We start from the raw sequence: 19,309 nt of genomic DNA, 5'->3' as shown, positions 1-19,309 counted from the left end.
TTTCCCCTTTATTGTCTCTTCTCCACAGTGGTGTTTTTTTCCATATCAGAAAGAAAGGAAGATTTCTTGTTACAGCAATATTTAATAACTTTTAATTGAAGTATATTCATATTCAAGAGTCTTGTGTTTTGTCCCCATCACAAATCCTCTCCCATTCTGTGTGTGTGTGTGTGTGTGTGTGTGTGTGTGTGTGTGTGTGTGTGTGTGTGTGTGTGTGTGTGTTCTTTTACAGATATCAGGGGTCTGACCAGTGCCTCACAGCTGGAGCAATTGAACAAGCGATACTGGTACATTTGCCAGGACTTCACTGAATATAAATATACACATCAGCCAAACCGTTTTCCTGACCTCATGATGTGCTTACCTGAGATTCGATATATTGCAGGTAATATTCCACATCCTGGACTTTTCACCCTTCTTTGTTTCTCTGAGTTTGTGAAGGCAGTTTTTGTAGGATGCTCATTCTAACCATATAAAAGAGATGCTACTTTTGTCCTCAGAAAAGTTTCAGCAGTACTTTTCTGTGTAAGGAAGAGAATCTAACATTCCTGGAGCTTCATGATGTAAGTTGTGGTCTTACATCATCTAATCTTAGAACAACCTCTGGCAACATCACGGCCATTCTATGGAAAGATTCAAGCTCAGCGTTTTGAAACTTCATTTTCTGAATTAATGCCTATAAAAGGCTGCATTTCATGACATGAATTAACTTAATTTCATAGAATTATCTATAGGTCTTCAGGAATCATTTGTTTAAAATAATTCTCAAAAATCCTGTTTGTATGGAGGGGAGATAGCATAATGATTATAGAAAAAAGAGTCTTGGGAGTCGGGTGGTCGCGCAGCGGTTAAGCGCAGGTGGCGCAAAGCACAAGAACCAGCGTAAGGATCCCGGTTCGAGCCCCTGGCTCCCCACCTGCAGAGGAGTCGTTTCACAAGCAGTGAAGCAGATCTGCAGGTGTCTGTCTTTCACTCCTCCTCTGTCTTCCCCTCCTCTCTCCATTTCTCTCTGTCCTATCCAGCAACGAAGACATCAGTAATAACCACAACAATAAAACAACAAGGGCAACAAAAAGGGAAAATGAATAAAAAAATATTTAAAAAAAGAAGAAGAAGAAAAGAAAAGAAAAAAAGTCTCATGCCTGAGGCTCTGAGGTCCCAGGTTCAAGCCCCTGCACCACCAGAGCTGAACTGTGCTCTGGTAAGAAAATAATAATATAGGGGCTGGGTGGTGGTGCAGCAGTTTAAGCACACATGACGTGAAGAGCAAGGGCTGGGGTAAGGATCCTGGTTCCAGCCCCCGGTTCCCCATCTGCAGGGAGGTCATTTCACAGGCAGTGAAGCAGGTCTGCAGGTGTCTATCTTTCTCTCCCCCTCTCTGTCTTCCCCATCTCTCTCAATTTCTCTCTATCCTATCCAACAACAACGACAGCAATACTGTCATTACAATAGCAATAATAATGACAGCAGTGAAAAACAACAAGGGCAACAAAAAGGAAAAAAATAGACTCCAGGAGCGGTGGATTTGTAGTGCAGGCACCAAGTCCCAATGATAACTCTGGAGGCAATAAATAAGTAAAATAATTTTTTTTAATTACTAAAAAATAAAATAATAAATTCTGTGTTTGCAAAGATTTTTTTATTGTTTTGAGGCCTGACCCACTTCACAGCTTCTTGACATTTAAATAGTTCTATCTTCTAACTATAGGCTACCCAGACATACTTTGGATTTTAAAAAAAAGAACTTTCTAATTTTTAAATTTTTTTTATTTATTTATTTTCCCTTTTGTTGCCCTTGTTGTTTTTCATTGTTGTTATAGTTATTATTGTAGTTGTTACTGATGTTGTTGTTGGTTAGGACAGAGAAATGGGGGGGGAAGATGGGGAGAGAAAGACAGACACCTGCAGACCTGCTTCACCACCTGTGAAGTGACTCCCCTCCAGGTGGGAAGCCGGGGGCTTGAACCGGGATCCTTATGCAGGTCTTTTTGCTTTGCGCCACCTGTGCTTAACCCGCTGCATTACTGCCCAATTCCCCTTTCTAATTTTTTTAAGTAAATTTTTATTCACCCAAGTGCCTATAGAATTTTCATTCACGGGAGTCAGGCAGTAACGCAATGGGTTAAGCACATGTGGAGCAAAGTGCAAGGACCGGCTTAAGGATCCTGTTCGACCCCCCGGCTCCCCACCTGCAAGGGAGTTGCTTCATAGGTGGTGAAGCAGGTCTGCAGGTGTCTTTCTCTCCCCTTCTCTGTCTTTCCCTCCTGTCTCCATTTCTCTGTCCTAAGAACAACGACATCAATAACAACAACAATAACTACAACAACAATAAAAAGACAACAAGGGCAACAAAAGAAAATAAATAAAATTTTTTAAAAATTAAAAAAAAAAGAATTTTCATTCACATGGCCTGGGAGGTGGCACAGTGGATAAAGCATTGGATTCTCAACCATGAGGTCCCAAGTTCAATCCCCGGCAGCACATGTACCAGAGTGATGTCTGGTTCTTTAGGGAAAAAAATAAATAAATAATAAAAAAAATTTTCATTCACATGGATTAATAGTTACATTGACCTGGTAATCGCATTGCCAACATAAAACAGAATCTTTTTTTAGAATGTGCTGTAGGTAAAGTATTAAGGGTTCAGACACACAAAATAAGTCTTAAGAGCATCTGAGATATGATATTTGGGACTAGTGAAAAATGCAAAAAATAATAGTAAATGAGCCCAGGACTGGCAAAAATAGCTCACTTTGATAGTGCGCTGCTTTGCCATATGCGAGACTCAGGTCAAAGATCAACTATCACTACATTGAAGAAAGTTTCAGTGCTATGGTCTCTCTCCCTCTCCCTCCCCCCCCCCCGCCTCTATCTAAAATAAAAGTAAACAGTAGGGTCCAGGCAGTGGTGCACCTGGTTGAGCGCACATGTTACAATGCACAAGTAGCTAGGTTTGAGCCCCGAGTCCCCATCTGCAGGGGGAAAGCTTTGTGAGTAGTGAAGCGGTGCTGCAGGTGTCTCTGTCTAGTTCCCCCATCTCTCTCGATTAAATAGTAAATGCCATCATTTCAAGGTAAATTTTTGGCTCACCTGCTGTTGGTGTATAGCTAGAGTATACTGAGCAGCTGCTCAGAAAATGAATTCTAGATTGAGATCTGGGCATCAAGACATTAGCCCAGTCTGTGTTATGTTTGTGATGCTCCTGTGCTTTGTTGCCCTATTGACTCAAAAGGCAGTGTTGTCCCTTCATCAGCCCAAGAGCAGGCAGATACAGTTATTAGTGACCATTGCTAACTTTTTTTTCTACCTTGTTCCCAGGGAAGATGGTGAATGTGCCACTGGAGCAGCTACCCCTCCTCTTTAAGGTGGTCCTGCATTCCTGCAAGACAAGTGTGGGCAAGGAATGACCTGTCCCCATCGCCCCTCCTTCCCCAGGCCGCCACAATGCCTTGGGACAGGACAGGCTCCTGAAGAAAGAGCCAAAGAGACCAAGATGGAAGCTATGGAGCAGCATTTCCAGATGCTTCCATTACAAGAAGAGTTTTTGTTTGTCTGTTTTTTAAACCTCATTTTTCTATATATTTATTTCACGACAGAGTTGAATGTATGGCCTTCAACATGATGCACATGCTTTTGTGTGAATGCAGCTGATGCATTTCCTTGCAGTTTACAGAATGTGAAGATGTTTAATGTTACAGTGTTGTAATTGTTAGAGATAGTTCTTTTGTATTTTGAGGGAGAGGGTGGGATGGGACTGAGATGACTATTACCATAATGTTGATAAAGACAACTACCTCAGTGGAAAGAGGACGGATGTGGCCATCCCTCCTTTTCCCACATATTCTCAGCAGACTCGTACATTTGTCTGTAAGAGAGCAAACTGCCTTTTCCTAGCTACAGAATTTGCTAGGTGAAAGAGCACACCATAAAAAGGAGCAAAGTAGTGTGAAGCAGATTATGAAACAAAGTGGATGAGACTTTGGGAACAGGGCAGGACACGAGTTGGCTATCTCTTTTCTTTGGGAAGCTTGAAAATTGAAAGAGAAGGGCACCACTCCAAACAAGTCATCAGGGAGGATTTCTTGTCTCATACTCCACTGTACCCCCAGCAGCCAGTCTGCACCATCACTTACCAGTTTCTGCCACTGCCATCCTTTCCTCCGGGCAAATTCTTGGCATCAAGCAGTTCTTGGAACTTGTCTGTCAGCTCCCTTCCGACTCACAGCTCCCTAGTTTTCTTGGCTACCAATAGATCTTATAAGGCCTGCCTTGCTCAGGCTCCTTGCCTTTTTTCCTTACAAAGTTGACTTCACAGTAGCCCTTTGAGAAAACAGTTGAATAGAATGTCATGGTCTGAATCCTGGTGTCCACTACTGATTTATTCTACCTTTATGTTTTGTTTTTTGTTCGTTTTGTTTTTTTTTCTTTTTTTCAAAATCCAACCAGATTTCTAAAAGAACAAACACTCCTCTGGAGTTGTTTTTTTTTTTAATATTTATTTATTTTCCCTTTTTTGTTGTTGTTATTGATGTCATCGTTGTTAAGTAGGCAGAAATGGAGAGAGGAGGGAAAGACGGGGGAGAGAGAGACACCTGCAGACTTGCTTCACCACCTGTGAAGCGACTCCCCTGCAGGTGGGGAGCCGGGGGCTCCAACTAGGATCCTTACACCCATCCTTGTGCTTTGCACCACGTGTGCTTAACCCACTGCACTACCACCCAAGTTCCTCTGTCTCGCTCCACCCCTAGGACTAAAGTTTAAAACTGCAGACTCCTATTCAAACAGTAGAAAGGGAATTTTTCCATCTGCTAACCAGTATTTTTGCCCCTACACTGTACTCCACACTCTCCTAATCTGTCCAGAATGAGATCAGGCTTCCTCAGAACAGTAAGTTTAAGGCCCAGAGTGGGCCAACTATCCCATAAGAGTATCAATGACCTGGCTTACCACTGCCCAGAGGGCTAGAATCTAAAGCACCTGGAAGGAAGGGGGCGGTTAAACTACCTCATGCTCCAAAGGGCCTGGCTGCTTCCTCTGCATATCCGGCCTGGATCCCTTGTTCTTTCACTACCTGCCCCACCTAGTCCCATGAAGTGTTTCTTACCCTCTTGGCTTTGGCCAGCAGGCATACCAGGTATGTGGTGTGACTTGGGAAATCTTTGAGGTGCTTTTCCCTCCTCTGCCTTATTAATGTGATTGTCTCTGCCTATACCCAGGTTTCTGCCATTGCCATTGCAGCAGACAGACCACTTAGTTGAATATCCCTAGATAGGGGGAGGGGTATAGCACCTCCTTGTCTCTGCTCTCTCCCCCTAAATCAGTCTAGAAAACTGACCCAGTGGACCCCTACATAATGTGCGTACTGGGTAGTCTGTGTCAGATTGTAATTTTTTCTTTCCGGTAAAATGTTACGGGTACCAATGAAGACTTTGTTCCTTGAAGGATCTAAAACTCAGTGTTACTCCTCAGTGTCATTTATCCAGCTGCTTTGACGAAGAAAAGAAAGAGACGTGTTCTTCAGGAAAAATTCCAAACAGAACCTTTTCCATGCCAATAGGAAGGTGTGTGTATGGTTGTGTGCATGCATGTGTGCTTATTTCTGAGTCCACAATCTTTCTTTTCCTGTGTTTTTTTGTTTGGTTGGTGGTGGTTGTTGTTGTTTTTGTTTTTACCAAGATCATATTTTTTGGCTTCAGGTCAGAGTCTGAGCCACTTTCCTCAAGATGCAAGGAAACATAATAGATTACCCTTCTTTAAGGTGGCTTCTGTGTACAACATCTTTCCTTAGTTAGACTTCCATCCATCAAATTCTTTTTATTTTTACATAGTTTTTTTTTTCTATTCTAGCATGTTGCTGATCGTATTGAGTGTCAGTTTGTCCTCTGATGAGGCAAAAACATGACTCTCCTATGATACCACATTAAACAGAGCAAGTTGTTGATTTATGAAGTAGGGGAAAGATTCTGCAAGTTGCTATTGTACAGATCCATTTTTACAAATGTTTGCAGCAGATTCCGCAGAACAAAGAGCCCATTCATTACCGAAAGCCCTGCAGAATCTCTGAGCCAAATGGCCGTGTGTTCTGAGCCAGAGACTGACCTGTGGACTGCCCTTAACGTCTTCAGCACCCAGTCCTTTTATGACCTGGGTTGTGGTTTTTGCTTTTTTTTTTTTTTTAAACAGGGTAAAGTGAATGTGTTGCATTGCAAACTCAGGTATTATGAGGAGAAGGTAGGAGTGTAGCTAGCAGTGTGGAGACATTAGGTCAGCCACTAAATGTATTTGTGAATTTGGTGTGAAGGACACAGAGAAAGGTTGGAGGAGATGGTTTGGTGTGTGTGTTTCTTGCCTTTCTTCCCATAATGTTTGATTAACAGGTAGCCTTTTTGCTAGTGGAAGAAGAAAAAGGTTATGCATGTTGTCTTTAATTCCCCTCTCATTGGTCCTCTCTCTCTGATTCCTTGCCATAAGAGCACTCACTTTGAGTGAGTTTTTTCACATAAAAATATGACCCTAAAAGCTGTGGGAAATGAGAATCCTACATTCTTACACTGTGGAATTATGGAAGCTTTTCTCTTCCTTTCTCTTTGAACATTTTCTAAACTGAAGACAAAAATTGGGAATCTTGGAACTTCACAGACAACCCATGCTCTGACTCCTGTATAGACTGCTGGAGTCTTTGGCAAAGTTTGACGCTCTTGCCCTTAGCCTGGAGAAACTCCAGAGCCTGTCTCAAAGCAATCCCCCTAGCTCAGAAGATACCAATCCCCATGCCCAACTTACTAGTAAAGTGGGCACACCTTCAGGGATTAAAGACAGCAGGGCAGGTAGTGACCACCCTGTCCTGGTTCCCAGAACCAGAGGAGGGACAGAGGGAACATATCTTCACTGAAAGTCATCCACTCCATACCAACTTGCCTTACATCTGCTATTGCAGGAAAGTAAGGGCCTGCTATAGCCAATGTCACCAGGTCCTTAAAACCTTGGGCCCTCTGAGCTAGCCGCTTTGCTCTGCTACATCTCCTACCTTAGTTTGCTCCTTCTTGATTTCCTGTGGACTGAGACAGATAATCCCAGCATGGGCAACATCTTAAGCTATGTCTTTCCCGATGGGTCAGGAAATTGAGCAGCAGTTCCAAGTTCTTAACTCTGAACCCCAATCTGTTTCTTTTGACCTTGTTGCTTTTTATTTCTTTTTTCAGTTATTTTAAGAAAACATCCTTATTATTAAACTTTTAAATTTTTTCTATTGATTTTAAAGCAAAAAAAAAAAAAGTTTTTTTAAAATCCTAAACAGCCCTCCACCTACCCACTATTCTTACTTTCCCCAACGTGACCCATGAGAGTCACCCTGTCCTCCCCTCTGCCTTTGCAGTTGATCATTCCTCCCCTTTTCCTTGGCTTGAAGCATTTATGTCCAGTGTCTGTGAAATGAGGTTTTATCTGTGTCTCAGGATGAGAAACGGCAATCATTCCACTAGGTGCTGGAAACTGGTTCATCTTGAGACAAGGGTTTCTAGGGCCACAGCTCAGGGATGTGTATCTAAATACAGGGTCCCCAGAAACCCCTTTCTCAGCTGCCATAAGCAACACCTTCTTTACTGGGCTTGGAAGCCAACCCTGGACTGTTTCCTCAGAGGCAGGAACCCCAGAGAGCCTGCTGAACTTGTGAGCAAGATGGGGCTTCCTCTCTGTCCAGACCTGGGCTGCCTTGAGACATAAAGCTGTCTGGCTCTCCTGCAGCATGAGCCACAGTGACCCTGCCTCTACTAGTTCATAAGATATCTGGTCCCTCTGCAGTCCCCAGCTGGCCTTCTTGGTCTGCAGGCCTGCATAGGTCACAGCCTGCTCAGGAATCACCTGCAAGCTCAAAAGGGAGCTGTGAGCCAGGCCAGAGTTTGCTCCAAGCCCAAGAAGAAAGTTATGTTACTGGTGGAGGTTAGTCTTCCAAATTCTGAGCTAGCCCTACCAGCCAAAGGTTCATCTTTTCCCTTTGGTGACCAATGTTTTCTTTCTATGAAATGTCTTATAATAGGTGATAATGTTGAGTCAAAATTTCCATGGAAAAAAAAAAAACTACCTCTTGAGATGACATCCTAGTTGATTCCTCGCTGATGAATCCTGTGGGAAAAGAATATTGTAGCTTCTGCTCTGTTTACATGTTTCTGTTGGAAGCAAAACCCTGCCTGCCCTGGAGAGCTGGTGTTTTTGTCTGTGTTGCCATCCCAGGCCTGTGATAGGGACTTGTGGCTGCATTGTAATGTCTGGGCCACGTCTGGGGAGTCCTTCCCACCTGCCCAGCCAGGGAGCATAGCTTTCCATGAACACCACCTTCAGGGGCCCTGGTAGCCCATGGACCTACTAGGCTACCACTGAACAGCTGATCTTAGGTCCAGCTCTACCCACAGTTCTGTATAGGAATCAGCTAAACTGGATGTTTCTGAGCCCTTGTCCCCAAAGGGCTGGCCAAGGGCTGCCTGTCAGCTTGGCTCCATCAACCCTGCATGACCAAATTTTAGTTGGTGGGCTCTGCGGGCTACCCAGGCCCTCTGCTACCTCCCGCCCTGCCAGCTGGCAAGGGATGGGCCCTTTTCTGTGAATTTACTACCTGTGGAAATGTGACCAATTAGTGTGAAATGCATGTTTAGCAAGTATTAGGTACTGTATTTGAACCAATAAATGTGAATCCTGCACATGGCATTTGTGTCTGATGCTTTTGTTGAGGTTTCTGGAGGGGGATGACAGGTGTCCTGAGGAGTTGTCTTGTGCTTGCAGACCTGTTGTTGCTACTGTTTATGGCTGACACCCTAATTTCTATTGCCAAGTCTCGCAGAGGGTTGTTTTTCCCAGAATTGCTTGAATCAAGAAACCAGCACTGACTGCTATTCGCTGCGTTGTGCTGAGACGGTTCACAAACTTGAATCTCCTTGAGTTTTAAGGTAAGAGTTGAGAGGAGGGTGACTTGTTCTACTCAGGATGGTCAAAAAGGGCTTCACAGATGAGTGTTAAAGGGGGGCCCTTGAAAGTCACAAAACAGAGGCCAGGTGGTGGCGCACCTGGTTGATTGTACATGTTACAGTGCACAAGGACCTGTGTTCGAGCTCCTGGTCCCCATCTGCAAGGGGAAAGCTTTGCAAGTGGTGAAGCTGTGCTGCAGATGTGTCTCTCCCTCGCTATCACCTCCTCCCTCTCAATTTCTGGCTATCCAATAAATAAAGCTAATTTAAAAAAAAAAGTCACAAAACAGAAGAGAATGGGCCAGGTTGAGGGATCAACAGCATGTTTGAAAGCTTGACAGGAGAAACATGAAATATTCAAGTGCAGCAAAGGGTCCCACAGCAGGGATTATGGGCTCATGGAAGGAATAAACTAGAGCTGTGATTGAAGAAGCACTTGGAAACCTTCCGTGTCATGTGCAGGTGTTTGGGGGAATGAAGGTCATCTGCGAAGTCTCAGAAAAGACTTGAACCCAGATCTGCCCAACTGAAAAGCCTAACCTTTTCATTGGTTCTGAGAAATGAGTGATTGGTTTGAGGATTATATGAAGGCAGATGGGAAAGATGATGTTCCTCAGTTTAGGAAGATAAAGGTTGAGAAGAGTCTGATCAAAGTCTATTAAATCCTCTTGTGTAAAATGAGGGGAGTCCCAGCTGCGTTCCCATACCTCAGCCTCCTCGGGCACAGGGGACTAAAGAGCTCTTGAGGTTTGAAAGAGATGGTTTTGAACAAAGGAAGCACTGAGGAACTAATTAATAGATTCTTCCTAGCCCCACAAGAGGGCAGATGAAACATAAAGGTTCAAGGAGTTGAGAAGGAACACATTTGCCAAACACCTAGTGAGTGCAGACATTAGGATTGGTGCTTAATAGGCATTGTCTTATGTAATTCTTTTAGCAGCTTTGCAAGGTATAGGCCTCAGCCCTATTCTGCTCCTATGCAAGTTGAGTCTGGAAGAAATTAAGCCATTTACCTAAGATGGCTTTTGAATCCAGGTCTATCTGATACCAAAGTTACAACAAGCTTCCTCCCTGCTCCGCCTTAGCAATTCAAGAGTGCTGAATATGAATGTCTGGAGTTTGTAACAAAGCTCAATAATGCCCTTTAGTTGAACTTTTTGCTAGTAAAATTCTGTCAAACTACTAAAGGGTTTTTCTGTAAGAGGTAAATGAACAGATCCAACCCAAATGGATCTGAGAAGCAGTGCCATCCCCAACGTATATAGAGTGCTACAGATACCAAGTCTGTATGATTCATCAGAACATAGGCAACCCACATGGTGGCTCCACTAAGGGTGGGGGGTGGGTGCATATCAAAGGCTTTAATAAGTCCCTCCTGAAGTAATGTCATTCAGCCCAGGACCTACCTCAAATATTTTATCCCCTCATTATAATTTCGTTGGGACTGCTCCATGGAATGAAATTTAAGACAGTGCTCTAATTTTAAAAATCGCTATTTAATGCTGAGTTTTAGGTTTCTTTGAGTGCCAAACAGTACAATAATCTGGATATATATATATATATATATATATATATATATATATATATATATATGAAGAGAGAGCTGTATTTATTTTTTTGTAGACAGAGACAGTGAAGGAGACCATAGCACTGAATGTTTCCTTCAGTGCAGTGGGGGCTGTGCTCTACCATGAGTTGCACATGTGCAAAGTCGTGCACGGTCCAAGTGAGCTATTTCACTGGCCCTGGTTTAACAGAGAGCAAGACAGGACTATGCTCATAGTATTTTATGTGCATTTGATTGCTGATCTCTCAAAGCAACCCTACAAGGTCAATGTTGCAATGATCCCTTTTTACACATAAGAAAACCCACAGCCCAGAAAGGATATTTTATGTAAAGCTATCTAACCACTATTAGGCAGGATCTGTGCTGATATCCTGATACAAATCCTCTGAGGTAACTTAGGTCATCTGTACAAAAATAAAGAGGAGTAGGATATACCCAGTTTGAAGCCAGAAGCCCCAGAAATAGGATGACTTGGATGTGGCTACATGGAGCCCTTTCCCAGGGATCATTTACCTCAGACTGCTTATGTGACAGCAAGCTCATCAACCAAGGGTCTCACTATCTTGAGTTATAATTCCAGCTCTTCCCCTTCCCCATTCAGTGACCTTGACCCAGATAGATAATGCTGTGATCCTTACTTCCCCTGTCAGACAAATGGACAGTGCCTGTGTCTTAGGGTTTTGTTTATTTGTTTTGCCGCACCAGGGTCTCCAGCGTGTTCTGTTCCACTGTTCCTGAGCCAACTTTGTCATTCTTTTTTTATTTCAGAGACAAACACCACAGCATTCGTCTTCCCCCTCAGTGTTGGGGTTCTTCTTTATGGTGCCAGGACTCAAATCTAGGCCCCATGTATATATAGCATGACTCACAATGTACAGCTGGAGCTGTCTCCCAGACTCTTGGGGACTTAAAGAGGACTTACCCTGGCTAGTGCTAAGTCAGGCTCAGTGAAATCAAATCATAAAAGGAGGCTGAGGAGAGCTCTAGCCCCTCTCACTCCAGCAACAGAGCCATAAACCACCACTCTGACTTGACCTGCCCTTGGCTTAGCTGCCCACCGGGGCTTTAGGGCCACCAGTAGTAATCAGACTTTCAGATCCTGTGGCAAAAGTGCCCAACTGTCAGACCCAGGACTCCTGGAGTCTTGTTCCCTTGGCAACAAGTCTCACCATGGAGACCACAGCCCCATCCTTGCCCTCCTTGCAAGCTCCCTCTCCACAGACCTTCCCTGCTCAGCACCTAGTCCTAGGAGCAGTGTAGGAATCAAGGAAAGCTCCAAGGAGTGCTTTCTGGTGATAGATTTGAGACAGCCAGAGGAAAAAAAATCGAAGGGAATCACCCTTTTTGTGTGCCCACTTGATGCCCCACAAAAGTTCTTTTTTTTATTCTCCCCACAAAAGTTCTGAGGCGGGGAGTCAGGCAGTGGTGCAGCGGTTTAAGTGCACGTGGTGCAAAGTGCAAGGATCGGCATAAGGATCCTGGTTCAAGGCCCTGGCTCCCCACCTCAGAGGAGTCGCTTCACAAGTCTGTCTTTCTCTCCCCCTCTCTGTCTTCCCCTCCTCTCTCCATTTCTCTCTGTCCTATCCAACAAAGACAACATCAATAACCACAACAATGTTAAACAACAAGGGCAACAAAGGGGAAAATAAATATTTTTAAAAAGTTCTGAGGCATCCACATATGTGGTGTCATTTAGACTGAAAACCAAACACTTGCCCTTGTTTTGCATCTGTAGAAAATGAAGCCTAAGGAGACAAGATGGACCACCCTAGCGTCTCCTAGGTGCTCAGTGTTGGAGCAGAGGTAAATCCAGGCTTTCTGCCTCAGAAGTCCATGTTCTCTTTCACCCACCCTACCTTGCCAAATCAGTCCCCAGCCTCAATTTTAGTGTGTGTGTGGGAGGGGGTGAGGTAGGTGGGCGAATCCCCTCTTAACACCCTCATTGTCAGAACATAGTCTCCAAGTTCCCTGGGAAGGGGGGGGGGGTAGGTAGGTGAACCCCCTCTGCCAGAGGCTTCAGTATAAGCAGTGGTAGCAGCCCACTCAGGTTTGGGCTGGGCCTGGCAGCAGCAATAGAGGAACTGCACTATTTTAAGTCAGGGCCGGCTGGCCCCATGTGGCACGGGGAGGGAGGCTTCGGGCCCTTGGCCAGCTTCCCGGAAGTCACCATGGCCTCCCTCCTCTCCCCTGAGCAGCTTTCTGAGGCAGTCATTTCCCTCCAAACAGGAAGAAGGCCCTCAGGCCAGCAGACCTCCAGCCCAAGTTTCCTCCTCCCCCCCCCCCAGGTTTTTTCTGGGGTAGGGGGGAAGACAGCTCCAGGCCCTGATCATTGTCCATCATCTAGGCTGACTCTTGGCAGGTGGGTGGGAAAGGCTCTGGACTGGCTCCTTGGGCTGCCCTAGTGCACCCATTAAAAGATAAGATAAGGCCTCCTCCACCTGCTCCAGCCCTGTGCCCTCTTGCCTGATGCTTCACACATTCTGGCTGAGGCTGGCCACTAAGTTGGGGAGAAGAGCACAGGTGTCCCCAGATTTGCTCCTATTCTAGGGCCCTAGAGAGAGACAACATAATCTGAGAGTCTGAAACAGAAACCGAGACATTTCCAGAAAGGGGTTGAAGCAAAAATAGTGATAGACACAGACTGATGATGGCAGAAAAGACAAAACCTTAGATGTTCTGAGAAGAAGCAGGAAAAGCGATGGCTGCAAAGGGCTAGGGCCAAAGCGGCTGCAGGGTGGCTCTGAGTGCTTGCTGCTGACCACCCCCCAAGTACAGGCCCTGTCTCAGGGCTGTGGGGGGCCCATCAGCTGCACGGCTGAAGAAGAATGTGGGGAGCAAGGCTGGGTCACCCCTTGAGGGCCAAGCGTGTGCGCTGAGAGATAAAACAAACTAGGAAGGGGGCTCCAGCTGTGACTGCACACTCCAGAGCATGGTGGGGACACCCAAGTCCAAGGCTGAGCCCCAACTCTGCCAGATGCCCCATTCGTTCATCTCTTAAGGTGCTTCACTAGGCCTTAAATTCTAGCACAGCCCCACATGCTTGACTCTTAGGGTACCTAGACTTCAGAGGGGGCCCCACTCCAGAGGAGCCCGCTGGCCACAGAAAGCCTCACTTCTCCAACTCTGGCTGCAGTTGTGACACAGGTGAGGGAGACTTGAAGGCTACTCAGCGGACTCCAGCAGAGGGGTGCACAGTGGATCAGCTGTGCACAGAACTCTGCCTTGTCTCCTCTGCATTCGTGTGTATCCACTTGTATCCTCCTATGTGGGAGTGAGCAAAGATGGACAAGGAACCCCAGGAGGCACCTGGTCCACCCAGAGAACCATGAGGCAGTGGGGGAGAGCGAGCAGGTCCCTTACCGCCTGCCCCTCCACCACCCCCCCCCACACACACACACACTGCAGCTGAGGCTCCTGCTGGCCACGGCCTTGACCCAGCACTACGGACTTCTCTGACATTGGCATCGGATCTGAACATCTGGCAGCAGGCTGATAAGGGGCGCAGCGGAAACAGCCTCTGCTGCTGCCAGCAGCCCCACCCCCTGCGTGGCCATGTGAGGGTCCCACATCCATCCGCCCTCAGCCTCCAAACTCAGGGTCCCTGCCCCTCTTTCTCTTCGTTCTCTGTCTCAGACTCTCTCATTTCCTCTTTCTCTCTCTTTCTCTCTCTCTCCTCCCCTCCTTATATCTGTCCCCCCTCCCTCTTCCCCCTCTCTAACCATCTGAATTTGTTAAGCTGCTAACAAGTCTCCCTTTCTTCATTTTCTCCACATTCTCTCTCTGACTTCTTTTTCTGTCTGTCTTTCTGCACTTACCTACACCACAGCCTGATGATTTTGTCTCTATCCTCTCCATTTCAGTTTCTGGGCCTCTGGTTTCTTTGTTCCTTGTCCCACCTCCAGGAAATAGGTCTGGCACTTTGGGAAAGTCCCCCCATAGAAGAGAGACCCTGGGCTTTGTTTGTTTGGGAGGGGGAGGGAATGGGGGATGGGAGCAATGGATCAGGACGACACTCTTCTGCTTTTGGTCCCATGACCCGGCACCACTGGGGCAGGAGGCTGAAGGAAAGGACAAACAGGCCACCCAGGGGCTCTGTCAGAGTGTGAGAGAAGACTCTTAAGTTTGCATGTACACGCACAGGACTCTGCACTATCAGCAATGACTCCTGGTCTCATCACACTCTTACATTGTGACTGGGAAAATGCTTCATCTCTGTCATCCTGATTGTCCTCATCTTTCAAATGCTGCTTATGATTTCATGCACAAGGATGTGCATTCAAGCCCCTGGTCCCCATCTGCAGGGGGGAAGCTCCAAGAGCAGTCCTCTCTCATTCTCTCTCCCTCTCGCTCTCCTCCCTCTCAATTTCTCTCTGTCTCTATCCAAAATAAATAAATCATGAATAACTGTTCATGAGAAGTGATGGGAGAAATACCTTACATTGTGACTTCGGGAAAAAGCCTCATCTCTCTGATCCTTTTCAGCATGGTAAAGAAGGTTCAAGGCTGACCACAGATAAGGAAGATTTGTAGGGGTCTCAGCACATAGGAAATACTTTTGGCCATTCCTGGTAAGCCAGATAGGGTGAGGGCAGCAGAAGGGTGGCACAGAGAAAGGTGTATACCTAGGGAGACCAGAGGTAAGGTATTCGGAGGATGAGTGATGTTAATTGAGAAATAAATGTATTGCCTTACAGTGGGGGACTAGTAGATTTCTATCTTGCAGAAAGGACACAATTATAAGGTTGGCATATTGGAGAATAAATTTTATGTTATACTGTGGTAGAGTTAGAACAGATTTATCCTGCCTTTGCGGCAAAAAGTGACTTCTGACTGCTGACAGAGAAGACAGCATGTGGGTCCTTGGGTGCTGGAGCAAACAGTTATTTGATACTCAGTCACTGGTGCTTTCTCTGTGCTACCCCTAATGAGTGCCCAGAGATAAATTATCCCTGAGTCTCTCCTTGAGGGTTCACTAGACTGGAGTGAGTCAGTCTATCATAGGAGGGTACACAGTGTTCAAGATGATGTAATTTCACACAACATACAGAAAGGGCCACAAAGGACAGACCCTCTAGTCCTTTAGTTTGCTATTTGTGTCTTGCTGGTATTCACTGGGCAAACACAATAGGCCAAGTAGCCACTGAGTATGTTACATGGATGGTCTCATCTCATCCTCACTTCCTAGGAAGGAGATGAGGGCCAAAGAGGGGAAGTAATGAATCCCAGGTCACACAACTAGACAATGACAGGACTGGAGTTGACTCCCAGGTCTCCACCACTAGGCTGACAGAAACTCTCATTCTCAGGACTCAGAACCTCATTAGGAGACTGGTAAAGCCAGGCTGGTTATTTCCTTGGCACCATGATGTGGAGAGAGGCCTGATGGCCTGGTAAGCAGATAGAGAGGGGCCAGAAATATAACTCACTTGGATAATGCACTTGTTTCGTCCAGGTTGGAGTCCAACCCCCACTGCACCAAAGGAAGCTTCAGTGCTGTAGTGTCTTTCTCTTTGTCTCTCTATCTCTGACTCTGCCTATCTGAAAAAGTCAGCCTGGAGCAGTTAAGCACCAGTAATGATAAGGGAACAAGAACGGAACAGGGAGAGATGACAACAACAGCGAAGGTATAGCCCACTTTACAGAATCTCTCATCAAAAGGAGAAAGACACAAAGAATTGTTTGATAAAGTTACATGTCAGTGGCATGTTGGCGATAAAAGGCGTTTGCTAGAAACTTTTGCTTTTTTTAAGATTTCTTTTTTCTTTTTTTTTAATTAATTTTTAAATATTTATTTATACCCTTTTGTTGCCCTTGTTGTTTTATTGTTGTAGTTATTATTGTTGTTGTTATTGATATCATTGTGTTGGATAGGACAGAGAGAAATGGAGAGAGGAGGGGAAGACAGATGGGGGAGAGAAAGACAGACACCTGCAGACCTGCTTCACCACCTGTGAAGCGACTCCCCTGCAGGTGGGGAGCAGGGCTCAAACCGGTTTCCTTGTACTTTGCGCCTCTTGCGCTTAACCTGCTGCACTACCACCCAACTCCCTTCTTTTTCCTTTTTAAATTTATTTTATTTATTACTGGATAGAGATGGAGAGAAATTGAGAAGGGAAGGGGAGATAGAGAGGGAAAGAGACAGAGAGACACCTGCAGCCCTGCAAGTGGGGTCCAGGGGCTTGAGCTTGGGTCCTTGTGCACTGTAATGTGGGCACTTAACCAGGTGCGCCACCACCTGGCCCTTCTCTTTTATTCTTTTATTTTTAAAGATATTTATTTATTTTTAATTTTTTATATTTCCTTATTTATATTCCCTTTTGTTGCCCTTGGTTTTTTTATTGTTGTTGTAGTTATTATAGTTGTTGTTATTGATGTCATCGTCGTTGGATAGAACAGGGAGAAATGGAGAGAGGAGGGGAAGATAGAGAAGGGGAGAGAAAGATAGACACCTGCAGACCTGCTTCACCGCCTGTGAAGCCACACCCCCCTGCAGGTGGGGAGCCAGGGGCTTGAACCAGGATCCTTACTCCGGTCCTTGGGCTTTGTGTCACGTGCGCTTAACCCGCTGCGCTACTGCACAACTCCCCAGCTGGCCCCTTTCTTTCTTTTTGATGCTGGTGGTAGACAGGAGGTACAGAGTAAAGCACTGACTGCTCCACCATCCACAGAAGCATCAATGAGCAGTGAAGCAGTGCTGCAGGTATCTCTCCTTCTCCTTCCCCCTTTATTATCTTTATTGTTTATTTGGATAGAGACAGCCAGAAATTGAGAGGAAGGAGGAGACAGAGAGGGAAAGAGACAGTGGGACATCTGCAGCCCTGCTTCACCACTTATGAGGCTTTCCCCCTGCTGGTGGAGAACCCAGGTCCTTGCCCATTGTAACATGTGCGCTCAACCAAGTGTGCTCAACCTGGCCCCCCCATCTCTCTCTCTCTCTCTCTCTACTACTGAGAACAGGATGTGTAGTCATTTGTGCAGGTACTGAATCCCAGTGATAACCCAAGTAGGGGAAATAAAGAGCTTCTGTGGGTGAAATAGAAAACATAATTATGGGGAATCGGGCAATAGCGCAGAGGGCTAAGTGCACGTGGCACAAAGCACAAGGACCGGTGTAAGGATCCGGGTTTGAGCCCCCGGCTCCCCACCTGCAGGGGAGTCACTTCACAAGCGGTGAAGCAGGTCTGCAGGTGTCTATCTTTCTCTCCCTCTCTCTGTCTTCCCCTCCTCTCTCCATTTCTCTCTGTCCTATCCAACAACGACAATATCAATAACAACAATAATAACTACAACAAGGGCAACAAAAGGGAATAATAAATAAATATTAAAAAAAGAAAACATAATTATGAGAGAGGGAGATAGCATAGTGGTTATGCAAAAAGACTCCGTGGTCCCAGGTTCAGTTCCCTGCACCATAAGCTAGAGCTGAGCAGTGCTCTAGGGGACAAAAAAAATAGCTATACTTATGAGATCATGCATGTTGGGGAATAAATTACATATTATGTTTTGGTAGAGTAAAAACAGATTTAACTAGTAGAATCAGTTGTTTGTGATTGTTGACAAAATGACTGAAGTGTATTTTAACAAAACTGTCTTAGCACTGGGGAAATAGCTCAGCTGGTAGAATTTGGGGTCCTAGTTTAATCTCAGGTACAGTATGTGGCAGAGTGGTACTCTGACTTTTCTCTCTTCAGAACTCAAAACTCTCTTGCATGCTTTCTCCCACCCCGCCCCACCCATGTGTGTGTGTATACATACAAGTATATGTGAATAAATAAAAATAAGTCTTCAGAATTTTTCAGTGGCACAGTAAGGCAGACATGTTAGGTTTTAAATATTGTTGGTTTCAGTTATCCAGAAAGACCCTTCTCTTGGGTTGGCAAAATAAGTCACTTGGAGCGTGCACTGCTTAGCCTTGTGACCCCAGCCCCACTACATTAAAGAAAGCTTTTGTGCTGTGGTTTCTTATTCTCTCTCTGCCTTCTCAATCTCTACCTAAGAGAGAGATTCTTCTTATCCTAAACTATAGCAAGGTTTACTGTTTTCCTTAAAAGAGGGGAGAGGGGTGGGGTTTCTCAGTAGGGATTGCCCCGAGGTCCCCTGTGCCCCTCCTCACAGCTCAGGATAAATGTCTGGGAGGTAAACTCTCCAAGGACAAAGACTTTCCCCCCCTCTTCTCTAGTCCCTGTATCACAGCCTGGCACCCACTGTGGACTCAGTGAACATGAGAAGGAAGATGGAAGGCATGAAAGAGTCTGTCTTGGGCGGGAGGGAAACAGAGCAGAACTCTCTAAATCCTAAATCACAAGGTCAATTTAGAACCTTCTGGATCTGGATCTTCATCAGGGATAGCTCTGGCTGTTTGGGGAGACTTGACTTTCTAGACAAAACCCCTTTTCCTCTGCCTTGCCCTGCCCTGGCCTAATTACCCAGTGGCCCAACCTGCGGCCAAACTACCTGGCTCTGAGGACAATGTCAACATAGCTTCAACAACCCACTCCCACCAAGCTGGTGAGAAGACACATCAACAGCCCATACAGAATAGTGACATTCAGAGAAGTCATTGAGGGATGGACACAAGGGGTGTTCAGTCAGCTCACCTGCTTGCCTTCTTCTTCCCTGCATCCTTCTGGAGAGTAAAAGACCCGGCCAAAGCAGCAGGGCTACCTGGTCTCGTCCAGGCCACGGGCTGAGGCAGCCCAACCTGACTCCACTCCCAAGTCTAGCCAGGCCGCACCCCACAGGGTCCAGCCCCAGGGAGGTAGCCATTCAAGGGGAGAGAGGCCCA

The 19,309-nt window shown here is 45.8% G+C and overlaps 1 protein-coding gene across 1 annotated transcript in view; it reads left to right on the top strand.

Annotated features, from left to right (window-relative positions):
* Positions 1-8,698, top strand: part of NR6A1 (nuclear receptor subfamily 6 group A member 1) — a 31,617-nt gene extending 22,919 nt beyond the window's left edge. Inside the window, exons 6-7 of the mRNA XM_060200159.1 lie at positions 233-385; positions 3,319-8,698. Coding sequence (XP_060056142.1) covers positions 233-385; positions 3,319-3,407 — 242 coding nt within the window. The 3' untranslated portion in view covers positions 3,408-8,698. The remainder of the gene's footprint in view (positions 1-232; positions 386-3,318) is intronic.
* Positions 8,699-19,309: the final 10,611 nt, after the last annotated feature.

Source organism: Erinaceus europaeus, chromosome 10 (assembly GCF_950295315.1).
Source record: "Erinaceus europaeus chromosome 10, mEriEur2.1, whole genome shotgun sequence".
NCBI classification, from domain to species: Eukaryota; Metazoa; Chordata; class Mammalia; order Eulipotyphla; family Erinaceidae; genus Erinaceus; species Erinaceus europaeus.
The sequence above is the reverse complement of the archived record's forward strand: the minus strand, read 5'-3'. Positions and strand labels throughout refer to the sequence as shown.